Source organism: Mustelus asterias, chromosome 19, assembly GCF_964213995.1.
Source record: "Mustelus asterias chromosome 19, sMusAst1.hap1.1, whole genome shotgun sequence".
NCBI classification, from domain to species: domain Eukaryota; kingdom Metazoa; phylum Chordata; class Chondrichthyes; order Carcharhiniformes; family Triakidae; genus Mustelus; species Mustelus asterias.
In genome coordinates, this window is record NC_135819.1 from 25,474,712 (window position 1) to 25,501,003 (window position 26,292).

The 26,292-nt window shown below is 44.9% G+C and overlaps 1 protein-coding gene across 1 annotated transcript in view; it reads left to right on the forward strand.

Moving 5' to 3' along the window:
- The window catches only part of appl2 (adaptor protein, phosphotyrosine interaction, PH domain and leucine zipper containing 2), a 230,723-nt gene that overhangs the window by 48,045 nt on the left and 156,386 nt on the right, over positions 1 to 26,292 (forward strand). The window contains exons 4-5 of the mRNA XM_078235147.1: positions 10,328 to 10,399; positions 20,323 to 20,410. Coding sequence (XP_078091273.1) covers positions 10,328 to 10,399; positions 20,323 to 20,410 — 160 coding nt within the window. The remainder of the gene's footprint in view (positions 1 to 10,327; positions 10,400 to 20,322; positions 20,411 to 26,292) is intronic.

Consider the following 26,292-nt stretch of genomic DNA (forward strand, 5'->3'; position numbering starts at 1 on the left):
AACTCTTGCCCTGTCAAGTCATTGAGGCAACTGTTGATGTCTGCATGCCTTAGCACAAGTTCCTCAGTTAGTTTGGGGGATATAATTAACCCATTTGATCTCTTTTAATTATCTGTTTAACCTTGAATTCTGTGAGTATGAGCACATAATAAATACAACACGAATGCATTAAGATTGTAACAGTTGAGCCAAAAAATTTAACAAAATAAAACACTAATTTCCAACCTAATAAAGACCAGTTCAGTCAAACAGATGGGTGGCATAGAATATCGATGTGTCCGTATAAATGTGCTGGCATGTGATGGTAAAATCGAAACTGATGTTGTAAAGTCAAGACAGGTTGTCAATTCATAAACATAAGTGCTGTTGATCATAACTTGAACGTTGTAAAGTTGAGGGCTGCCTGTATAGCAATGCGGGAATCAGGCTAATTAATGCACTAGTCTCAACCTCCATATTTACCAGAGCTCCATCTAACACTACTTGGAGTATGATGCTCTGTGAATTTCCACTAGACATTCTTCTGCTAGAGATTATAAGTCTCAACCAACTCTTCATTGACCTGTTGCTGCTCGACAACCACAGCCAGTGACTGCCATTTGTTCCAACCAGCATTTTCTCTTTTTACATTCTTTCAACATATCTTTGCAAGATAATCCTTCTTCTTGCAGGTGTAGCACTCTGCCTTCACAAATGGACAATTCTGTTCTCAAGATTGGCACAAAGATTGGTCATACCATACTGTCATCATTGGTGCCTTCTCAGCAACAGCTTATTTACATCAGTAGATGACTGGCAGTTGTCTCTCTCAAGTCACGCACCACCATGTCTATGCACAATGCTGTTTGCTAAGTTATGTTGAAGTGTTAACTTTGGAAATGTCAGCAATTTATTGACTTTTTAAACTCAATACTAATCTAGTCCTCTCATGCTCTCTCTTGAAATTCTTCAAAATTACAATGGACAGCTTTTTCATAGAATCATCATAGAAACCCTACAGTGCAGAAGGAGGCCATTCGGCCCATCGAGTCTGCACCGACCACAATCCCACCCAGGCCCTACCCCCACATCTTTTACCCGCTAATCCCTCTAACCTACGCATCTCAGGGGCAATTTTTAACCTGGCCAATCAACCTAACCCACACATCTTTGGACTGTGGGAGGAAACCGGAGCACCCGGAGGAAACCCACGCAGACACGAGGAGAATGTGCAAACTCCACACAGACAGTGACCCAAGCCGGGAATCGAACCTGGGACCCTGGAGCTGTGAAGCAGCAGTGCTAACCACTGTGCTACCGTGCCGCCCATGATTTTCAAAACCATGTTAGACTCTCCAATGCTCTGACAAAGGGTCATCCAGACTCGAAACGTTAGCTCTATTCTCTCTCCATAGACCTGTCAGATCTGCTGAGATTTTCCAGCATTTTTTTGTTTTTGTTTCAGATTCCAGCATCCACAGTAATTTGCCTTTATCTTCAATGTCCTTCTTGGGTAATTGATTCCTTGATCAAAACTGATAGGTTTTGGAATCTCTAACAGCTTGGGATTGTGGAGCAACTCAAGCTTACACAAAGGGCCCGATTTTACCATTTTGATTCTAAGTGCTGGGCGGACTTGAATCTGGGAGTGTTTCAGATCTGACCTTTAGACCCGTTCTCTGGCACCCCCATGCGCACTCTGCCTGAAAAAATATCAGCGATTCTGAACTGCGTTGCGCAAGCCTGTGGGCGGGGCTTATCATGCCTGAACCTTCAGCTGAGTATACTCACCAAAAAAAAGATAGAATGCTGCTCCCCTACCACATTGCGTTTGGGCCGGATAATGCCTCCCCCTGGCCCCCACAAACATTGCCCCACCCCCACAACATTACTGACTCCCTTATCCCCCCCCCCCACCCAGACCGATTATGGCCCCCTCCCCCCTTTACCCCCAACGATCTCAGGCAGAGTAGCAGTGGACCCCCCCTTTCCCCCTCACTCATCCCAGGCAAAGTGGCAGCGGACCCCACCTTCTCCCTCACTCATCTCAGGCAGAGTGGCAGCGGACCACCCCCTTTCCCCTCACTCATCTCAGGCAGAGAGATCCACCCTTCCCCTTCCACCCTACAGATATCAGGCAGGGTGATCCCCCTCACCCCCACCCCGGACCCTCCCACACAAGGCCCCAATCGCCTCCGGACTCCGAAGGCTGTGTGACACCTCCCTCTCTCTCCCCTGTCCCCAATCATTGAGGCACTCATCCACCATCTGCCCCCCAACTCCCCGTCAGCACACCTGCAAGTGCTCACTTGCCTTCACCTCAATGCCAACAAGCAAACTGCATGGAACTTGCTGGAATGCTCGGCCAAACTGCCTGCAGCTGATCTGCCCTAACGAGGGGCAGCTCCATTAAAAACTCAAGAATGGACAGGCAGGCAGGCATTCCTGCACAAAATGTGCGCACGACCAGCCCCCCGATTCTCTGAGGGCAATCTGGGGAGGCTGCCCAAGTACCTCCTTCCTTTTCCCCCAATGAACCCCACTGTGCTTGCCTTCTAAGAGTCATCACCTGATACTCTGCAGGACTCATGCCACCATTTCTTTCATGGCTCCTTCTGTCTCCACAGGAAAAGACCAAGCATCACACCCGTGAGAGGGCGAAGACAGGGGGTGGTGAGCCAGACCTCTGGGTCCTCACCCACTTTGAAGAGCAGGCGCTGGAGCTGTCAAGGGAAGGGGAGATGTGGGCTGTCAGCGACAGCATGGTCGGGCTGCCGTCACGGCGGGAGCACCTGTTAATCCTTCACTCACTTTGAGGCAACTTCTCGGGGGCACGAGTTTCGGGTGCGAGGGGCAAAGTTTAAAGGAGATGTTTATTTGCACAGAGAGGGTAGTGCGTGTCTGGAACTCGCTGCCGGGGGAGGCTGTGGATGCAGATACGATAGTGACCTTTAAGGGGCATCTCTACAGCGATGTGAATGGGATGGGGATAGAGCCATATGGTCCCCGGAAGGGAAGGGGTTACAAATCAGATGGGCAGCCTGGTCGCTACAGGCTTGGAAGGCCGAAGGGCCTGTTCCTGTAATGTAATTTTCTTGGTTCTTTGTTCTATGTTCAATGGAGAAATGTGAATCAAGTGTTTGGCATCCCGGATTCCTCTCCCTCCCTTGCACGTAGCCTTGTGTCCTGTGTTGCAGGGACAGATGCAGCCTGCTGGACTACAGGCCCCGGCTACAGCTCCTGCCCCTCCTGGTCCAGACAGCTCGGATGAGTCCTTGGAGGATGCAGGTGAAGGGACCTCCAAGGGTAGCACCGTTTTGACGTCAGCTACCACCTCACAACTCACCATTCCCAGATACTGACACGTCAGTGGGTCCAGTTAGTGGTGAGGCTTTTGGGTCACTCTCTGGTGAGCATGACACATCTGCTGATGTACATCGGGTGGAAGAGGGAACATCCGAGGCCTCTGGCACACGGAGGTCTGCCGGAGGCGAGGACTCAGTTGGCCCCAGGCTACATGCTGGTCCTCTGAGATCACTTCTCCCTCAGCTCTTGGAGATGCAGCAACAGAGCCAAGGAATGCAGGAAGGGCTGACGGCCACACTGGACCGACCACGAGGCTGTTGGGAGGAGTCCCAAAGCTTTCAGGTGGACCAGCTATTGCCTGTCTTGCTTCCCAGGCTAACGCTGCAAGGGTGGTGTCTGCAGTTGAAAGCCTGGGACAGGGGATCCTCACCATGAGTGGCAGGCTCCAAGCGATGGCCGAGTCACAGCAGGCCATAGCAGAGTCCCAGAGAGCCGCAGCCGAGTCACAGCGAGCCACAGCTAAGGAACTGAACAGGCTTCTCAAGATTCTGCGGCCCATAGCTGAGAAGCTCAAAAGCTTGCAGGAGACCCAGTGGGACAGTGCTGAGACACAGCAGACTATGGCAGCAGCCGTTGAGAATGTGGCCCAGTCTCAGACGGTCATGGCTGAGGTTCTTACAGAGCGTGGCCCAGTCTCATAGAGCCACGGCTGAGGGCTTGCAGATCGTGGCCCAGTCTCAAAGGGCACTTGCTGCGGTCATTGAGAGGTGGCCCCCGATTCAAGTGGCCATCGCAGAGGGCTCGACCACCATGGGTAGGACGGAGATGGTCCTCCAGGACTGGCAGTGCTAGGTGATGCTGGAGCTCACTGCAGAAGTACCGCCGTCCCATGGAGTGACCCAAGGGCCTACAAGAACCCCAAGGGAGGAGGAAGGGCTCGAGCCTATGCTGGGGCCTTCCAGCCAGGAGACTGTGGCTGTGGCTACACCTTCTGACCCTCCCCTTCCTGATACCGGAGCATCTCAGATGCAGCGGGATGAAGAGGGTGTCATGGAAACATCCCAGATACCTGGACGCAAGCCAGATCCCTCAAGGTCCAGGGCCTCCAGAGAACACCCGCCACGCGCATCACAGGCCACAGGGCGAGGTAGGCAACTGGCCCCCTCCACCTCCGATGTACATTCTGGGGAATCACTGAGACGTAGTGGTAGGCCACATAAAGTTAGGAAGTTGTAGTTGCACTGAGATGGCACGGGTGAAGGGCTGCACTAGTTAGAAAGATATTTAAGCACCTTAACATTTTCTGTTCACAAGTTTTTATGTTAGAACGTCTTATTTAAACACCTTTATCGTAAATAAATGTTTTTTCACCATCCACCTGCAACTAATTTGTCTCGATTTTTCATAGAATCCTACAGTGCAGAAAGAGGCCATTCGGCCCATCGAGTCTGCACAGACCACAATCCCACCCAGGCCCTATCCCCATATCCCTACATATTTACCCACTAACCCCTTTAACCTATGCATCCCGGGACACTAAGGGGCAATTTAGAATGGCCAATCAACCTAGCCCGCACATCTTTGGACTGTGGGAGGAAACTGGAGCACCCGGAGGAAACCCACGCAGACACAGGGAGAATGTGCAAACTCCACACAGACAGCGACCCGAGCCGGGATTCGAACCCAGGTCCCTGGAGCTGTGAAGCAGCAGTGCTAACCACTGTGCTACTGTGCCGCCCGATTATGAATCCTCTTCCATTGATGATCGCCTGAGGGATGCCTCATGTTGATGTCAGTTGGGGAGGCCCCTCAATGTGTTACTGAGAAAAGGCATTGATTCCCCAGACTCCTCGAGCGATTCCCTCCTGTCCCCTACTCCACCCTCCCCAGGGCCTGAATGGGGGTTTCAGATCACAGATGTGGCCCAGGTACCAGCGTGCATGTGGAGCTCAGGTAGGAGTCAGACTAGTTTGCACCAGGGCATCATCATAATGGTGCTTAGCGAGTCATCACCACCCTCCTGCCTGCCAAAAAACTCACTAACACAGAGTACCCAGGCCCACCCCTCTGGTGTGACAATGTTGCAAGATATAGAAGGAATTTGGGGTGCGGGGGGGGAGGGGGGGTTTGGTGGAGAGAACGGAGCCCACCGACACAAACCCCTAGCGAGTGAACCGCCTGGCTATCAGGGCCTCCCTTGCTGCCCTCACATGCTTCATTTGGGCTGCCAGCCCTCGAGTGCCTGCCTGGTGTTCCTTGGCGTGCTCTTCCTCATCTTCTTCCTCCTCCTGCTGGTCATGTTCCCCAGCGATGGCCGGCTGGTCAGCCTCCATGTCCTCCTCCTCCTCCAAGAGGTCACCTCTCTGTAGAGCCAGATTGTGCAAGGCACAGCACACGACCAGTGTGCGGGAACAGATCACTGGGCTGTATTGGAGGGCCCCACCAGATTGATCCAGGCACCGGAATCACACCTTGAGGAGCCCAATGCACCTCTCCACTATCGCGCAGGTTACATGGGCCTCATGATAGCAGGTCTCCGCCTCAGACACAGGCGTCATCAGCCATGTCCAAAGTGGGTAACCCATATCACCCCGGAGCCAACCTCGCAGCCTAGGCTTCCCGAATGCCTCCGGAATGTCTGAGCTCCTGACAATAAAGCTGTAATGCACACTGTCTGGATGTCTGGCACAGATGTGCATGATGGTCATATTATGGTCACCGCACACTCGCTGAACATTCAGGGAGTGGAACCTCTTCCTCTTTACAAATCTTCGTGGATTCTGTAGGGGGGCCTTGAGGGCAACATGTGTGCAGTCGACCGCCCTCTGCACGTTGGGCATCCCCACAATGGCTGCGAACCCTGCAGCCTGGGCTTCCTGCTGTGCCAGGTCCAGGTTAAAGTTGCTGAACTGGCCAGCCCGGGCATGACGTGGAGATGCCAGCCCAGCATTCAGGGCTTCAGAACCTGCCTCACACAGGTGTGCACGGCAAATTGGGAGATGCCACAGACATTTCCGCTCGGGGTCTGGAAAGTACCAGTTGCATAGAAGTTTAGAGCAGCTGTCAATTTGACAGCCACTGAGAGTCCAGGTGCCTCTAGGTGCCAGGTCCTGCAATAGGTTGCACAGGTGTTGCACGGTCTCCTTTCAGAGTCAGAGACGTCGGCGGCACACAGTGTCCAACATCTGCTCAAAGGACACTCGTGCACGGAACTGCCGAGGTCTCTGCTCCCTCCTTCTCCTACACCACCTCCTCTGGGTGAATGGCAGCCACCTCCTGCCTCTGGTGGTCGTCTCCCTCTGGTCCTGGAAGTGGTAAGATCCAGGCCTCCTGTGCCTGTAATTCTTCTCCTGCTCTTCCTCCTCAGCTCCAGCAACAACCACAAGGACAGTTAGATCTATTGGTTGCATAGAAAAAGCCATGTTGTCACTCTGAAAGGGGAGAGGGGAGATGGAGAGGACCACATGTAGAGGTTATGGAATGATGCTTGCCCCTATAACATCAATAGTCGCTGTCCATATCCCCCAATTCCCCCAGCCACATGCTCCCCACAATCACAGCCCCCCAATTCCCCTAGCCACATGCTCCCCACAATCACAGCCCCCCCAATTCCCCTAGCCACATGCTCCCCACAATCACAGCCTCTCCAATTCCCCCAGACACATGCTCCCCAAAATCACAGCCCCCCAATTCCCCCAGCCACATGCTCCCCACAATCACAGCCCCCCCAATTCCCCCAGCGACATGCTCCCCACAATCACAGCCTCCCCAATTCCCCCAGCCGCATGCTCCCCACAATCACAACCTCCCAATTCCCGCAGCCACATGCTCCCCACAATCACAGCCCCCCAATTCCCCCAGCCACATTCTCCCCACAATCAGCCCCCCAATTCCCCCAGCCACGTGCTCCCCACAATCAGCCTCCCCAATTCCTCCAGCCACATGCTCCCCACAATCACAACCCCCTCCAATTCTCCCAGCCACATGCTCCCCACAATCACAGCTCCTTTGCAAAGTTGAGAGGCTGCAGCAGTGCAATTTACAAGGGCTTTGTGCACATCCTTAAGCTGGAAGTGAGCTGAGTGCACTCGGACCCAGCAGCACCGCAAGACCCGAGGTCAGTGCTGAGACCCAGGTCCGTGCTGCAAGTCGGACATCAGAGACCCTGCAGAGCAACAGCCCCCCCCCACCCCCCCCCCCCCCCACACATTCACATAGCTGCCACCGACCCGAGACAGAAAATGGCTGCAACAAAAGGACATCCGTGAGTAGCAGAGCGCCGTCGGACGCTATGTACTTACCTCCTCACTAACCCTCACTGATGGAGCGCCTGAATTGGACTTTTATTGAGCATGTCTGATTCGCGCCGATTCCCAATTGGCAAACGTGGTGGTAAAGGGGAAAGTGCTGGTAAAGTCGGGCATCCAGCCCATTAATTCATTTAAATGCATTCAAATGCATTTAAATTGCCGTCGCACCCATTTCAGGCGCTGTCCCGATCGCGGACATTTTAGGCACTTGGTAAAGGGGGAACGGGCACAGAAGCGGTCGCGGATCACGCTACTTGCCTCACGCCTGACTTTAGCAAGTTTTTGTGCCCGAAAACGGTCACAACTTGATGGTAAAATTGGGCCCAAAATGTCCAATAGTGACATATCTTATTGAATAGCAAATTCTTGAGTTTTTCCAACACTTCTGGATCTGCGTGATTAACAGTTGGATTATGAGGAACTTTGGGAATATTTTTAGCAGTGAAATACATATCTAGCCACCCCCAGGTGACAATACTTCCCACTTGTCCAACAATACCTGTTGATGCAGCCATCTTCGAAGGTTAGTCCACTGAACCATACAAACAGTCTTCTCTAAGACCAGATTTTTAAGCCTATTTCTCAGCAAAAAAAAACTCAGTTTCTCTTCTGGTTTGCTGGAAACTTCTCCAAACAAATTTGTTTGACTGCCGAATCTGTAATCCTATCCTCATCGTCAGACTGTAATAACTTTGCAGAACAAAAAGATACTGCATGCATATGGAATTCATGAACCTAACTGAAATGTTTATTCTGGTTTTTGCTTTATATACATACATACACAAATGGTTACAAGCGGATGCTATTGGAACTACACTGTATGTTTCTAACATGCAAGTATTTTTCAGCTGCATGTCTCTTTGTAGTCTGAACTAGACCTTAAATTGCAGACAAAGAACAATACAGCACAGGAACAGGCCCTTCGGCCCTCCAAGCCCGCGCCGCTCCCTGGTCCAAACTAGACCATTCTTTTGTATCCCTCCATTCCCACTCCGTTCATATGGCTGTCTAGATAAGTCTTAAACGTTCCCAGTGTGTCCGCCTCCACCACCTTGCCTGGCAGCGCATTCCAGGCCCCCACCACCCTCTGTGTAAAATATGTCCGTCTGATATCTGTGTTAAACCTCCCCCCCTTCACCTTGAACCTATGACCCCTCGTGAACGTCACCACCGACCTGGAGAAAAGCTTCCCACCGTTCACCCTATCTATGCCTTTCATAATTTTATACACCTCTATTAAGTCTCCCCTCATCCTCCGTCTTTCCAGGGAGAACAACCCCAGTTTACCCAATCTCTCCTCATAACTAAGCCCCTCCATACCAGGTAACATCCTGGTAAACCTCCTCTGTACTCTCTCCAAAGCCTCCACGTCCTTCTGGTAGTGTGGCGACCAGAACTGGACGCAGTATTCCAGATGCGGCCGAACCAACGTTCTATACATCTGCAACATCAGACCCCAACTTTTATACTCTATGCCCCGTCCTATAAAGGCAAGCATGCCATATGCCTTCTTCACCGCCTTCTCCACCTGTGACGTCACTTTCAAGGATCTGTGGACTTGCACACCCAGGTCCCTCTGCGTATCTACACCCTTTATGGTTCTGCCATTTATCATATAGCTCCTCCCTACATTATTTCTACCAAAATGCATCACTTTACATTTATCAGGATTGAACTCCATCTGCCATTTCTTTGCCCAAATTTCCAGCCTATCTATATCCTTCTGTAGCTTCTGACAATGCTCCTCACTATCTGCAAGTCCTGCCAATTTTGTGTCGTCCGCAAACTTACTGATCACCCCAGTTACACCTTCTTCCAGATCATTTATATAAATCACAAACAGCAGAGGTCCCAATACAGAGCCCTGCGGAACACCACTAGTCACAGGCCTCCAGCCGGAAAAAGACCCTTCCACTACCACCCTCTGTCTTCTGTGACCAAGCCAGTTCTCCACCCATCTAGCCACCTCCCCCTTTATCCCATGAGATCCAACCTTTTTCACCAGCCTACCATGAGGGACTTTGTCAAACGCTTTACTAAAGTCCATATAGACTACATCCACGGCCCTTCCCTCGTCAACCATTTTGGCCACTTCTTCAAAAAACTCCACCAGGTTAGTGAGACACTATTAATCATTTTTATTCCATGCCCTAATTGAACTGCCTGAGTAAACCCAACTTGCTGATTCACTTGGTAAAGCAGTGTGTCAGAGAGTCAGATGTTTGAATACTGTACTGTGCTGGAATAGTGGGCCAGCAGTAGAAAGGCTACAGTTGATCTCATTAACACTGGGCTAAGGATAGGAACATAATATAGCATTCCCACTCCCGATTGTCCCCGACACCCACATGTAACTGGACAGATGTGTTCAGGTAAGGACAGGAATCAAGCTCAAATATCCTGCTGACATGACAACATTTTCCCACCTGATCACTTGTTCAGTGATTGTCAGTTGGGCTCGCAGTTTGATGAAAATACCAAGTGAGGAGAAACCCCTTATATCAGTGCCTACCGTTTCATTAAAATTAGATATAGATGGAGAAGAAATTAGCCCCATTAACGATATTTGTGTTAAATGGCCAGTTGGACAAGGTACCGGAAGACATCTAGTGTGCCTGGAACTGGACTTCAGCTGCTGATGCCTTCAGAAAAGTACAAGAAATAGAAATCTTGCAAAAACAATATCATTCAAGAGCTATATATCTAAATCTAAAATCCTTTGTCATTTTTAGGACTTCGCCTTGAGTAAAGGGGACGATGAAGTGATTTCTACCCTCCAGCGTTTTGCCAGGGTTGTAAATGAGGTAATACATTGGAAGTGACATAATTTGTTGAATACAGTAATGCAGTGGACCTGATACTAGACCTAACAGCTCAAAAATGAGGTATTCAAATCACCCAATGCCAAAGTGTGAAATTGATCTAATTTAATCCGGTCGTGAATATTGCCAGATTATGGTTAAACATCCAACTGTTTGGCTAGTGACTTACAAGGGAGGCAACACAGCAGCCAAATCTGGCCATCATTTATTTGATTCCTGTCCACATTTCATTGTTGCCCACTGAAGTGGTCAAGCTGATCATTCATTTGTCCCGTAATTAGAGGTTGGTAAACAAAGTAGTATCATGAGTTGCTGTAGATCACTTCAAAGTTTTGGGTAAAAATGGCATATATATATTCCAGGGCATTTAGCATGAAAATATATTTTTCTGTTCTTAGTCTCTTGGAAATGTAGAATATATTGCATCAAGAATTGGAATTTTGCAAAACTTTTTATAAATGAGCTGTGGTTTAGAATTAAGTGACTATTGTGTGCAATTCGGTTGTTGATTTCACTGATATTGGATCTGAAATTTTCCATTGTAGATAATTATGTGTAAGAATTTTTAGAAAATTCAGCATGGAGCTAACTTGTGAGAGGCTATTAGTGAAGTAACTCAGCATCATCATAAGTATTGCTGAAAAGGAGGGTTTCTTTGCTGAAGCTTTTCATAGAAACATAGAAACATAGAAAAACTACAGCACAAACAGGCCCTTCGGCCCACAAGTTGTGCCGAACACATCCCTACCTTCTAGACCTACCTATAACCCTCCATCCTATTAAGCTCCATGTACTCATCCAGGAGTCTCTTAAAAGACCCTATTGAGTTTGCCACCACCACCCCTGACGGCAGCCGATTCCACTCGCCCACCACCCTCTGTGAAAAACTTACCCCTAACATCTCCCCTGTACCTACCCCCCAGCACTTTAAACCTGTGTCCTCTCGTAGCAGACATTTCCACCCTGGGAAAAATCCTCTGAGAGTCCACCCGATCTATGCCTCTCAACATCTTATACACCTCTATTAGGTCTCCTCTCATCTTGCAATCATCGGGACAGTTCACGAGAAAACCAATGTCAGGGCAACAACAAATTAATACTACATGAGAAGAGAGTGCTGATTGGTTGGCAAGTGGACTCTCATTGGTAGAGGCATTGCCATGGAGAATGCTGGTGATGAATTGTTAACTGCCAAGCATTGCTTTTGATAGGCAGGTCTACTGCTGTCACTTTTGATAAGTACTCAGTCGATCTCAGATTACCCTGGTTGGACAAGGTGTCATTATTTGAGAAACAGATGAAGCTGGCTGTTTCATGCTACTACTATGCAGTGGTAACATGAGTGGTATTTGCTACTAACAGGATACTGTTAAGCCAAAAGGACATCTGCCTATCTTACAAGTAGGTATTGTGGTATACAAATTTCAGTGCCAGTGTGATGCCAAGTTTGTAGGCCAAAATGTCCCAAAGAATCATAGAATCACAACAGGACAGAAAGAGGCCATCTGGCAAATGGAGATTTCACCCACTCTCCAAAAGAGCACCCCACCCAGGCCCTCTCCTCCACCCTATCCCCATAACACTGGATATTTACCATGGCTAATCGACCTACCCACACGTCTTTGGACACTAACGGGCAATTTAGCATGGTCAATCCATCTACCTGCACATCTTTGGACTGTGGGAGGAAACTGGAGCACCTAGAGGAAACCCTCAAGACCGGCAGATCATTTCAAACACCATATCCTTTCCACTGTTTGCTACGGGCAAGATACAGGCAGTACCCAAATAGCCCGTGTTTGTAAACTCAAAACAGTGTTCAACATTAAATGTGATTCCACGATTGGACAACATTTGCTAAATAATGCTCAGCGCACTAGGAATTATGCTGGCAACTAATTTAAGATTGTCAGTTGGGCTGTCAATGTGGCATATTTGCGTATACTGGAAGCTCCATATTTTTATACACAGAGCCCTTTTCTTCACAGACAGAAAGAACATGTACGCATATCGCACCTGTTTCAGCTAAATAAAATAAGCATTAGCCATTCACTCATCCACTCCTCAGGACAGTGCCTTGACCAATCAGAGTCAGGCTGCCTAGTTACATGTCAACCAATGCTTGCTTGCCCAGTTTACATGTCAACCATCAACTAGTGCATTCTCCATTACAATGCTTCTATCAATGAGTGTCCACTTCCCAAACAATCAGCACTCTCTTCTCATGTATAAATTAATGAATGAGATGGGCTTTTACAACTATCCGATAATTTCACCGTCACCATTATTGATGTTAGTTTTTTGAAATAAAGGATTGATTTAATTAATTTAATTACATTTAAGTTATACAGATGTCATCGTGGGATTTGAACTCCAGATTATTAGTCCAGGCCACTAGATTCTGAGTCCACTAACACATTCATTCCAGCTACCATTCCCTGAAATGTGAAGAGGTTTCAACCTTAGGGGATGACAGAACAAGGGGGTATATATGTGGGATGGTCACAAACAATCTAATAGGAAGTGGTACAAATGTAAAACTCGCTGCCACATGGAAGGGTTGAAACAGATAGCATTGATGCATTGAAGAGATGGTTTGATGCATATCATAGAATCATAGAAACCCTACAGTACAGAAAGAGGCCATTCGGCCCTTCGAGTCTGCACCGACCACAATCCCACCCAGGCCCTACCCCCATATCCCTACATATGTTACCCACTAATCCCTCTAAGCTATGCATCTCAGGACACCAAGGGGCAATTTTAGCATGGCCAATCTACCTAACCCGCACATCTTTGGACTGTGGGAGGAAACCGGAGCACCCGGAGGAAACCCACGCAGACACGAGGAGAATGTGCAAACTCCACACAGACAGTGACCCAAGCCGGGATTCAAACCCAGGTCCCTGGAGCTGTGAAACAGCAGTGCTAACCACTGTGCTACCGTGCCGCCCCGAGTATATGAGGAAACATAAAACAGAGGGATTTAAAACAAGGCAGAAACCTAAAAAATCCATGGCTCAGAAGGAGGCTATTTGGCTATGTCTGTGCCCACCAAGAAAGACATATAAAAAAGGCAGTATATTAATTATGGGTGACTTTAATCTACATGTGGATTGGGGAGATCAATTTGGCAGAGGTAACCATGAGGAAGAATTCACAGGGTATATTCAGGACATTTCCTTGAACTATATGTTGTGGCTCAAACCAGGGATCAAGCTATTTTGGAGCTGCTAATGTGAAATGAGGCTGGTTTAACAAACAATCTCAGAGTAAAAGATCCCCTAGGAAACAGTGGCCAATGGGTTGGGGGAGAGCGGGGGAGAATGGGGGGGGACAGAGTAAATAGAATAACTAGAGAAAAACTGCTAGCGAAACTGTTGGGGCTAAAGGCTGATAAGTCCCTGGTCCCAATGGGTTGCATCCTTGGATATTAAAGGAAGTAGGTGCAGAGATAATATATGCATTGGTAGCAATTTTACAAGAATCCTTAAATTCGGGAAACGTCCCAGAAGATTGGAAAACAGCCAATACAAAGAACAGTACAACACAGGAACAGGCCCTTTGGCCGACCAAGTCTGTGCCGACACAGATGCCTCTCTAATCTAATATTTCTGCCGCTATATGCCACCAAATCATCCATATTTCTCTGTTCCCTGTCTATTCATGTATGTATCCAGATGCCCCTTGAACGTCGTTATATAATCTACTTCCACCAACTCCTCCAGCAGCACCTTCCAGACATTCACCACTCTCTGTGTGAAAAAACTTGCCCCTTACATCTCTTTTAAACTTTCCCCCACTCACTTTCAACCTATGCCCCTGAGTATTTGACCCTTTGATCCTGGGAAAAAGACTCTGACTATCCACTCCATCAAGCCTGTCATAATCTTGTAAACCTTGATGATGTTGCCCCTCATCCTCTGATGCTCCAACGAAAACAATCCAGGTTTGTTCAACCTTTCTTCATAGTCCATCTCCACCAAACCAGGCATTATCCTGGTAAAGCTCTTCTGCATCTTTTCCAATGCATCAACATTCTTCTGGTAGTGCAGCAACCAGAATTGTACACAATACCCCAATTGCAGCCTAACCAAAGTTTTATACATCTGCAACATGATTTTCCAATTCCTATACTCAACGCCCCGACCGATGAAGGCCAGCATGCAATACGCCTTCTTGATCACCTTGTCCACCTGAGTTGCCATCTTCAGGGAACTGTGGATACCGATGTAATAATCTTATTCAAAAAGGGAGGGAGATAAAAAGCAGCTAACTGTAGGCCAGTTACATAGAAACATAGAATCCCTACAGTGCAGAAGGAGGCCATTTGGCCCATCGAGTCTGCACCAACTCTCCGCCAAAACATCTTAACCCCTCCCCCACCCTATCTCGGTAAACCCCACACTTTAACCCCGCTAATCCATCTAACCTACACATTTTGGGACATTTTCCGTAACTACCTTGCTGAATTATGGTCACTATCACCCAAATGCTCCCCTAGGCTCACCTCTACTAACTGCCTGGCTTCATTCCCTAAAATTACATAGATGATTTGCAGCTGGAGACCAAGTGTAGTGTGTCAAAATTCGCAGATGACACTAAGATGGGTGGAAGAGGAAAGTGCGCAGAGGACGCTGAAAGTCTGCAAAGGGATATAGATAATCTAAGTGAGTGGGCGAGGGTCTGGCAGATGGAGTACAATGTTGGTAAATGTGAGGTCATCCATTTTGGTAGGAATAACAGCAAAATGGACTATTATTTAAATGGTAAAAAATTGCAACATGCTGCTGTGCAGAGGGACCTGGGTGTCCTTGTGCAGGAATCTCAAGGAGTTGGTTTGCAGGTGCAGCAGGTAATTAAGAAGGCAAATGGAATTTTGTCCTTCATTGCTAGAGGGATGGAGTTTAAAAACAGCGAGGTTATGTTGCAGCTGTATAAGGTGCTGGTGAGGCCACACCTGGAGTGCTGTGTACAGTTTTGGTCTCCTTACTTGAGAAAGGATATACTGGCTCTGGAGCGGGTGCAGAGGAGATTCATTAGGTTGATTCCAGAGTTGAGAGAATTGGCTTATGAGGAGAGACTGAGTAGACTGGGGCTATACTCATTGGAATTCAGAAGAATGAGGGGAGATCTTATAGAAACATATAAGATTATGAAGGGAATAGATAAGATAGAAGCAGAGAAGTTGTTTCCACTGGCGGGTGAAACTAGAACTAGGGGGCATAGCCTCAAAATAAGGGGAAGCAGATTTCGGACTGAGTTGAGGAGGAACTTCTTCACACAAAGGGTTGTGAATCTGTGGAATTTCCTGTCCAGTGAAGCAGTTGAGGCTACCTCATTGAATGTTTTAAGGCAAGAATAGATAAATTTTTGAATAGTAAAGGAATTAAGGGTTATGGTGAGCGGGTGGGTAAGTGGAGCTGTGTCCACAAAAAGATCGGCCATGATCTTATTGAATGGCGGAGCAGGCTCGAGGGGCCAGATGACCTACTCCTGCTCCTAGTTCGTATGTTCTTATGTTCTTAGGTCCAGTACCACCGCTGTCTTGTAGGACTTTCTACATGCTGGTTCAAAAAGCTCCCCTGGATATACATTAAGAGTTTTGCCCCCTCTAACCATTTGCCTATCCCAATTAGAAGTTGAAATCTCCTATTATTTTTACACTTCTCTGATATTTGTCTACAAAGCTGCTCTTCTGTCTCTCCCTATAGTACACTCCTAGTAACATGATTGCCCCCTTTTTGTTTTAAAGTTCCACACTTCAGTTCTCAACAAAATCATAACTATAAACTTAAAGCTCAACCCTATTAAATCCAGTTTCTAGGTCAACCAGGCTCCGTATGTGGGTCACTTGCTCAAAGCCGATGGTGTGAAACCAGATCAATAAATAGCTATAGGACAGATGTCCATTGCTGAGGACGCCTTGCAGTGCTTACTTGTATGACGAATTATCTTTCCAAGTCAATTCCAGACCCCTTCATCAGCTCCTCTACCAACTTGTCGAATGGTGTTGGCAGGAGCACCATACAGTTGCGTTCAACAAGTTCAAACATACACTCTCAGCCCCTTCAGTGTGACAGTACTTTGACATTTGAGCACCTGTACTCCTATCAGATGCCGACCAGCTCATACTTGACAGACCCGTAGCCTTCGCATCTAGGGCCCTCGTTGACACTGAGACTCGTTAAGCCCAAATTGAGAAGGAATTCCTTGCCCTAGTCTTCACTTATCATAGATTTCATGACTTCATTATTGGACATCCAGTAAGTGTTGAAACTGATCATCAGCTGCTTATAACTATTCTTAAAAAGCCTCTTCGCACTGTGTCTGTACGGCTGCAGCACAAAATGCTCAAGCTGCAGTGCTGCAACCTCAGTGTCATTTACACATGTGGTAAAGAGCTGTACCTTGCTGGTGCCCTTTCCAGAGTCTGCCTACCCACCACAGACCAGGCAGATCGTGAGAAGGACATTGACAACATGACCATACAGATACTTTCATCTCGTCGAATAGAGGAATTTGAGGATGCCCTACAGGCAGTTTCATGATTGCTGGTCTGATCTCATAGAATGGCAGAGCAGACTCAATGGGCCGAATGGTCTACTTTTGCTCCTACATCTTATGTTTTTTAGAGGTTTAACATTTTTCCCTAATATCATGCGCCCCATTTCTCCGATTCAACTTAGCTCATTTTTTAATTTTTAATTTTAGTTTTTAAACAGGCTTCTTGGCCTAGTTTAACTTACAAAGAGGTTCACTTAAATGTTTATCGTCACACGATGCGATATCACGTTTCAAATATTTTTCCTGCTGTGATGTTCACCTCCCTCTGCTCTTGCTCTGCTGTGCTTCTGTAGAAACCTTGGGCTCAAACAGGCTAGTGGTGCTTAAAGCTCAACCCTATTAAATCCAGTTTCTGGGTCAACCAGGCTCCATACGTGGATCACTTGCTCACAGCCGATGGTGTGAAACCAGATCAATAAACAGCTATAGGACAGATGTCCATTGCCGAGGACAAGCGCGCCTTGCAGTGCTTACTTGTATGACGAATTAGCTTTCCAAGTTAATTCCAGAACCCTTCATCAGCTCCTCCACCAACTTGTCGAATTGGTGAGCTTTCTAATGCACTGGATTGTATGATTTTAAATATATTTTATTCGTGAAAGCATTGTTCTTTAATTATCATTTATTTTAAAATATGTTTAAACAATAATTTTTTGGGGGGGAGAAGTGACAGGAAGAGCTGTTCCACTGCTATTGTGTGCAAAAGGGTGGCATCGTTGGAGAGAGAGGTAGCATTTCCTGTAGTTGCCACTCAGGAATATGCATAAGCTAAGAAGCAGAAAACAATCTCCCCAAAGTTCTGATTGCTCATGAGCTGCTGTTAAAATGGATGCTCTCTGGACCAATATATCGGGCATTGGATGCTTCAGCACCTGGTTTATGCACCTGACATAACAAAAATTAAGAGATGATTGAAATGAAAAATGCCTCAGTTTTGGTGTCCCCTGGTCTGGTAATTTCCTTGGCCCACACTAATGTTTTAAATTTATCTTTGCTGTTGCTGCTCACTATATGTGTCAAAAGGGATTTTAATTTTTGTCAAAAAGACTGTCATTTTATTCATTAAGGGTGAGTAGATTTATTTATGGCTTTAATCTGATTTTATCATTTTGGGTGTCCTGTTCCAGGGAAACAAATGTTACATAATTCTATGGTTATCCTACTCGCTAAGATAAGAAGATACTGCAGGTTTGTTGAGGTGGGCTTATATCTGGTACAGACACAATGTAAGACTTTTCCCTCATTGTATAGTTTCAATCAGAATCAAATTGAAATGACCAATGACATAAGGGAATATGAGGGTAGTGTGGGGGAAAGGCATTGACGTGGATGATCTGCCATGATCGTATTGAATGGTGGAGCAGGCTCGACAGGCTGATTGGCCTAATCCTGCTAACTTTTGAATATGACAAAAGCCAACAAGGAGTCAATAGCATTATTTGTAGAATAATGGAATTATACTGGACAGAAGGAGGTTATTCAGTTCATCAGGGCTGCACTGGCTCTTTGAAAAAGCTACCAAATTAGCCCCATTCCCTCCTCTTACCCAATAAAAGTTTTCCCTTTAAGTATATATCCAATTGCCTTTTAAAGATTAATTGAGTCTGTTTCCTCCAATCTTTCAGGCAGTGCATTTGAGATGAGAACAACTTAAATGTAGAAAAAGTTTTCCTCTTGTCACCTTTGTTTTCTTTTGCAAATCACTTTAAATTTGTATCCTCCACTTGAAATAGTTCCTCCTTATTTACTGTTGGGTTTCTGATTTCATCGCTCATTTATGCTTTCACAATCTGCCCAGAGTGTGAGAAAACACAAAGTCAAAGGACAAGAAAATGCCAGTCAGACCAAAGCATCCCAATCTTCAGAGACTCCAACACAACTAAAATTTAAAAGGTCTAATGTGTTGGACTGTATTACCTACTTGGTAAATTATTCTAAATGTTTATTGCATTTTTGATAGATTTTTTTTTCCATTACTTGTGCAATATTACTTTTCCGAATTTAAATTTGTTTGCTTTGACTATACTGTGTTATCTTATTGTACAGTAATATCCAAAATTCCTTTATCCTGAAATAATATCCTGCATTTCTTTACTTTGGAAGTGGTATCCTGTGTTTCTTACTGTTATAATGTTTCATGTTGTTTATTTTTAGTATTTTACAGCAATCCTCTTTACATGAGTATCATTCTTGTATACTTTTCCCAATATGTTGGTTGACTGTCAACTAAAACAGCATAGGTTATCACCTGGTACAGATACAAATTAGGGCTTTTCTCTGATGAGATTTTGATATGAGAGGCAGATGGAAACACATTTTATGGGAATGTCCCATATTTTTCCTCTTTGTCCAGTGTCCTGTAAATCTTCTCCCCAGCACACTTGTCCTGTCTTTCCAGGGCAGTGGTTTAAGAGACTGCTAGAAATCTCCTCTTGCCTTTGCCTCGGTGCTTTTCTCTGAGCATGTGTACTAATGGTCATCAACCACCAGGAAGAGATCGAGTGCTTGGAGTGGAAATGTAAGTGAGGATGCCTTGACTCATTAAGTTAGGTTTTTAGTTCTTGGTGCTCTGAAAACATCCACTCCTCCGAATACACCTCTCAGCTAGCCCTTTCCCCCATTTCCACATCTCCCAATCGGGTCCTATTCTGTCCCACCCCTTGCTCTTGCATCTCTCTTCTCCCTCTCTTTCATGCATGGTCCAGTTATCCCTTTTTTTCTTAATAGTTGAGCACCTTGAGCAGAAATGAATTTGAGGTTTGTTGATGCGGCCTCATTGGCAGTTTTTGTTTTTCTTTTCTCTCCCACAGCTTCAACACATGGTCCCTCAAAGTGGCCTCTGCTTTGCTCAATGACAAATCACTGGCCAATTGTAGCAAGCTGTGTGCACAAACATCTGCAAAACCAGAGCTCCTAGTTGTGGCTACAGAATTTTATCAATCTTTTTTTCACTTCCCAGTTGGAATAAATAGCTGATGTGCCAATACCCGTTGTTCTGATTCCAAATAATGTCGGGCGACATCAGTCTTCCAATCCTCATTGATATGCACTTTATGAATTTTATGTTTCCTGTTTTGCTAAATTCACCTGCATTTAAAAGTGCAAGGTATGGAACACAAAGAATAAATGACCTGGTTGATTTCAGTTCCTCAGTCAGTTGAGTTTGCAGAAACTCTTGAAACCAGTGTAGAAGGTAAATGTACAAGCAGTGAAATCAGAAGATCCACAAATTATAAATTTCTTATTTTGCAAAATGTGCAAATTCTGTGTAATTTGTATAATTTGACTTATTGAATGACAATGAATATAACTAATAAAATCACTTACTTTTTTCATAGCTAAATTCTCTTCATACAGAACTAGCTAAACAGGTCGCTGACACAATGATATTCCCAATGATACAATTCAGGGAAAGGGATCTCACAGGTAATGTTGAACACAGCTATTTCTTGGACTGTTGGATTCACATTGGGAATGCATAATATTTATATTTAATACATGACAGCATTTGTCACTGAAAAAAATGGCAATGCAATTATTACCAGGAGCTTTAATTACTTGTCAAATCTCTGTCAGAGCCATTTTAACACAGGTTTATTTTACTTTAATGAACACCAGTTTAAGACAATAGCAAATTCATCAAAATTGCATTTTAAAACATGTTTAATCACACTATGAACAAACCAAATGAATTTTCTAAAGTGTAATGCTTTTATAACTGTAGCAATTATCATACTCATCACCTGAGGAAGGAGCAGCGCTCCGAAAGCTCGTGATTCCAAATAAACCTGTTGGACTTTAACCTGGTGTTGTGAGACTTCTTACTATGGTTTGTCATGTCCATGCATATTATTGGATGAGATCAGGAGTGTTGTGCAATATGAGATACATAGTGTAAAACATAGCAGAAATGTCAACAAATGTACAGTTAAGATTTAATATAATAAATTGCATTAATGATTTGGACTTTAGAATCAAAAATACTATTCCTATGTTTACAAATAATACCAAGTTGCAGGGAGCAGGTTTGGAGGCGAGATAGTCAATAATTAGGAGGACTGTAACAAATTGCACGAGGATATTAATGAACTGGCAAAATGGGCAAATAAATGGCAAATGAAGTTCAGCACAGGTAGAAGTAATGTATGTTGTTAGGAAGAATAGGGACTTCACTTATTGGAAGGTGCAAGTCTCGATGGAGTAAAGCAACAAAGGGAGAGGAATAGAACTGAAAAGTGTGCTAAACCTATATTGAACTTTGGTTAGACTCCACAAGTGGTTCCCTGTGTGGCACAGCCGTGAAGGCCCCCCCCCCCCCCCCCCGCCCCGTGCCGGGAAAAAGTATTCGACTCAAAATTCATGTAATTAAACTAGAACTAACTGTTGTCTTCAGCTCTGTGGTTGGCATCTCCAAGACCTGATAAATTTTGGGTCCGCTGCTCATGCGTGAGCTGGGAAAAAGCCACATGTGCCTGGTTTAAATTTTTTATGTTTGTCAGGACCATGCACATGACCAACGGAACTTGGAGCTGAAGACATAGGTTCCACGCGCCTGCACAAAAAGTGAAAACTCTAAAAGGGCGCAAAACCCCTGGGAAAAGCAAGGGATGATGTGACGATGCCGACGTTGGACTGGGGTAAACACAGTAAGAAGTCTCACAACACCAGGTTAAATGGACTTTAACCTGGTGTTGTGAGACTTCTTACTGTGTAAAAGCAAGGGAGTAAGAGTTTTAACAACACCAGGTTAAAGTCCAACAGGTTTATTTGGTAGCAAATGCCATTAGCTTTCGGAGCGCTGCTCGTTTGTCAGATAGCTAATGGCATTTGCTACCAAATAAACCTGTTGGACTTTAACCTGGTGTTGTTAAAACTCTTACTGTGTTTACCCCAGTCCAACAGCGGCATCTCCACATCTTAAAAGCAAGGGAGACAGGGAGAGGTTAAAAAAAAGGTGAGAGGACAGAGAGAAGTTAAAAATGAAGTTGCTAGTAAGGGAAGAAGAGAGAGAAGATAGGAAGTGTGCTTCAAGTTTTTTTAACAGTATAGAGGCGTGCCATGACATAACAGATTGAGAACCACTGGACCAAACTATAATATGACAACCAAAAACTGCAAGCTGTGTTCTAAGAAAAATATTGAACAATTGGAGGGGGTGTAAAAAAGGCTTGCAAGGATGGTATCAGAGATGTATGTTTTTGTTCGTGGCAGAGAAGGAAAATTATCCAAAGCATACAAGGTTATCGATCAAATGCTGAAAAATGGGATCAGAATAGATAAATGTCTGATGGCCAGCACAGACGCAATGGACCCAAGGACCTCTTTCAGTGCCGCAAAACTCTCATTGTATAACTATTCCCATTCAGTCTGAAAGACGTGCTGGTTAGGTGCATTGACCCGAACAGGCACCAGAGTGTGGCGACTGGGGGAATTTCACAGTAACTTCATTGCAGTGTTAATGTAAGCCTTACTTGTGACTAATAAATAATAAACTTTAACTTTAAACTTTAAAAATAAACTTTATTATCGTGAATGGATTTAATTTGAGTTGTGGTCTTCCAAGCAATTTATTTAAATTTATTTGTAGTCAGAGTTCCACATTGTTGTCAGCCCGGGAAAGTTAAGAGAAACATTGAAAACAAATGGCACTTTCTATGTCTCAGCATTTGAAACTATGTTACTTTTTTAAAATGTTTGTGATCCATGTGGTAAATTTTCCATGGAATTATTAAACCAGCCAGAAGCCCAAATAAACTGAAGTTAATATACTTTGGAACTTCATTCAAGCCATTCAAATGGTAAATTTTTGATGATGGCCCTAAAGTGATATATCCTTTCCCTAGGTATCTACAAAATACAGTAAGAAGTTTCACAACACCAGGTTAAAGTCCAACAAGTTTATTTGGAAGCAAAAGCCACAAGCTTTCGGAGCGCTGCTCCTTTGTCAGGTGAGTGGGAGTTCTGTTCACAAACAGGGCATATAAAGACACAAACTCAATTTGCAAAATAATGCTTGGAATGCGAAACTTTACAGGTAATCAAGTCTTAAAAGGTACAGCCAATGTGAATGGAGAGAGCGTTAAGCACAGTTTAAAGAGATGTATATTGTCTCCAGACAGAACAGTTAGCAAAGAAGTGTACCGACAACTGAACAACGAGGAACACTACAGACAGTTACCCGCAGATCCGACCAAAGAACACACCCGTCAACTCAACTGTCTGGAGACAATACACAACTCTTTAAACTGTGCTTAACGCTCTCTCCACTCACGTTGTCTGTATCTTTAAGACTTGATTACCTGTAAAGATTCGCATTCCACCATTATTTTGCAAATTGAGTATGTGTCTTTATATGCCCTGTTTGTGAACAGAACTCCCACTTACCTGACGAAGGAGCAGCGCTCTAAAAGCGAGTGGATTTTGCAACCAAATAAACCTGTTGGACTTTAACCTGGTGTTGTGAGACTTCTTACTGTGTTTACCCCAGTCCAACACTGGCATCTCCACATCATTATCAACAAAATCCCAGAGCACCGCATTGTTAAATAAATACTCCATTTTAGCAGCCTTCCCTTCTACTTTTATTATTATCTTGTGCACTTGAATCAAGTTGTGAGACAAGGCATTCTCAAATACAGTATTAATATCAAAAGACAAACTACCCTGTGTGACAGTGAGACACAGTCAGCAGCTTGTGCAAAGCCACTGTTCTGTCTAGCTGTAAAGATACTTGGAAACTTTTGAATGTATTTGATAGAAAATTTATCAATGCCCATAATCCATTTTTAAAAGGTTACACCCTCTTGGTTCTGTGCCAGCAATCATTGTTGGTGACTTTACGAAGATTAAACTGCTCACATTTTTAAATGTGGATAAACCAAGCTCCATTTTAATAAAAGCAAAATACTGAGGATGTTAGAAACTGAAATAAAAACAGAAACTGCTGGAAAACTCAAGCCTGGAGAGAGAAACAGAGTTAACATTTTGAATCCAATAAGACTGTTTTTCAGAACTGAGGTAGAAATTGATGCTCCAGTCATAGACGCTCCATTCAAACCTTTTAAATTATTTAACCAAATGTTAACTTCAACTGTTTATACATGTGTGTAAACTGAGACTGGGAGGAGTCACGGTGTAACATGTGAGCAACTGATATAGAGAATTGAAATGAACATTTCATTGAAGGATTCTAGATTATTGATACTCTGTGATGTAACCTCACCTCAGACTTTTACAAAGCAAACATCTTTTGAAGTATGATCAACTCTTCACTACAATAGGAAATGGAATGTAGTTAAATGGATATTATTTATTTCAGTGAGACAAAGTTTGCATAATCAGGAAAAAGAAGGTTTTTATGGTTAAAGTTATCTTTAACTATAAAAGGAATTAAACAGTCATTTGATGGTTTACATTTCTCTTTTTGCACTTGTTGCAATTAATTGTCATTAATTTAGTTACAATCCCTGTAGAAACTGCCAATTTAAGAGAGAATTTCTGAGCGATTGACAGAAAGTACTGAAGGACAAATTTTTTGCTTAATTTTTTAATTAATACAACAAATATGCCTTTAAAATCCTTCCACCATGCGCCGCCTTCCCGTCAGATATGTAGCATTACAGGAACCACCTCACCCTCACGCCCAGTGCCCCAGCAGCATCATTTCTCCCTGGTTGCCAGCTTGAAACCTCGTGCCCTTAGACAATTGTTTCACTCCCCATCTGAGTTTACTGAATCCCATTGATAATTTAAAAGGTACACCTTGTGGAAGTGTTCCTCAAATTTTTGAGTCTTGTTTGTTCTGTTCCCTTCTGAACAAAATCCAAACTCTTACCATTGACCAGAAACTGAACTGGACCAGCCATATAAATATTGCAGCTAAAAGAGCAGGTCAGAGACTGGGAATTCTGTGGTGAGTACCTCACCTCCTGATTCATCAAAAGCCATCAGCTATGAGGCACCAGTCAGGAATATGATGGAATACTCCCCACTTGCTTGGATGAGTGCAGCTCCAACAACACTTAAGCTTGATATTATCCGACAAAGCAGCCTGCTTAATTGGCACCCCATCCACTACCTTAAACATTCACTTTCATCATGGCAGCAATGTGCACCATATAGAGGATGCACTGCAAAAAGTCACCAGGCTCCTTCAATAGCAACTTCCAAACCCATGACCTCTACCACTTTGAAGGATAAGGGCAGCATATGCTTGGAAGCACCACAACCTTTAGGTTCCCCTCCAAGCCCCACACCATCTTGACTTGCGACTATTTTGTTGTTCCTTCACTGTCACTAGTTCAAAATCCTGGAATTTACTCCTAACAGCAAAGTGGGTGCACCTACACCACATGGACTTCAATAGTTCAAGAAGCAGTTCACTTTTGCTTTTTCAAGAGTAATTTGAGATGGGCGATAAATGCTGGCCTAGCTGGCGTGCCCACATTCTGTGAACAAATACATGAAACAGCACCATGCTTGGTCAGTAGTATAAACAGTCCACCTGGTTCCTTGCTTCTTTCCTGCACACTTCAAACAGCAGCCGTTTTGTTTGTGAAATAATATGAAAAGGTGTCAAAATGTTAAAACTTACAACACTTCAATGGGTTTCTGTTTGAGGTTCTCGCCCCATGGCAACTGGATCACATAGGCATGTCTCCAAACTGAAGTGTTCATCCGGAACTCACTGTTTTGAATTAAAGATGTGGAGATGCCGGCGTTGGACTGGGGTAAACACAGTAAGAAGTTTAACAACACCAGGTTAAAGTCCAACAGGTTTATTTGGTAGCAAAAGCCACACAAGCTTTCGGAGCTCTAAGCCCCTTCTTCAGGTGAGTGGGAATTCTGTTCACAAACAGAGCATATAAAGACACAGACTCAATTTACATGAATAATGGTTGGAATGCGAATACTTACAACTAATCAAGTCTTTAAGAAACAAAACAATGTGAGTGGAGAGAGCATCAAGACAGGCTAAAAAGATGTGTATTGTCTCCAGACAAGACAGCCAGTGAAACTCTGCAGGTCCACGCAACTGTGGGAGTTACAAATAGTGTGACATGAACCCAATATCCCGGTTGAGGCCGTCCTCGTGTGTGCGGAACTTGGCTATCAGTTTCTGAAACTGATAGCCAAGAAACTGATTGGGCACTGATTCAGAAACTGATAGCCAAGGTCCGCACACACGAGGACGGCCTCAACCGGGATATTGGGTTCATGTCACACTATTTGTAACTCCCACAGTTGCGTGGACCTGCAGAGTTTCACTGGCTGTCTTGTCTGGAGACAATACACATCTTTTTAGCCTG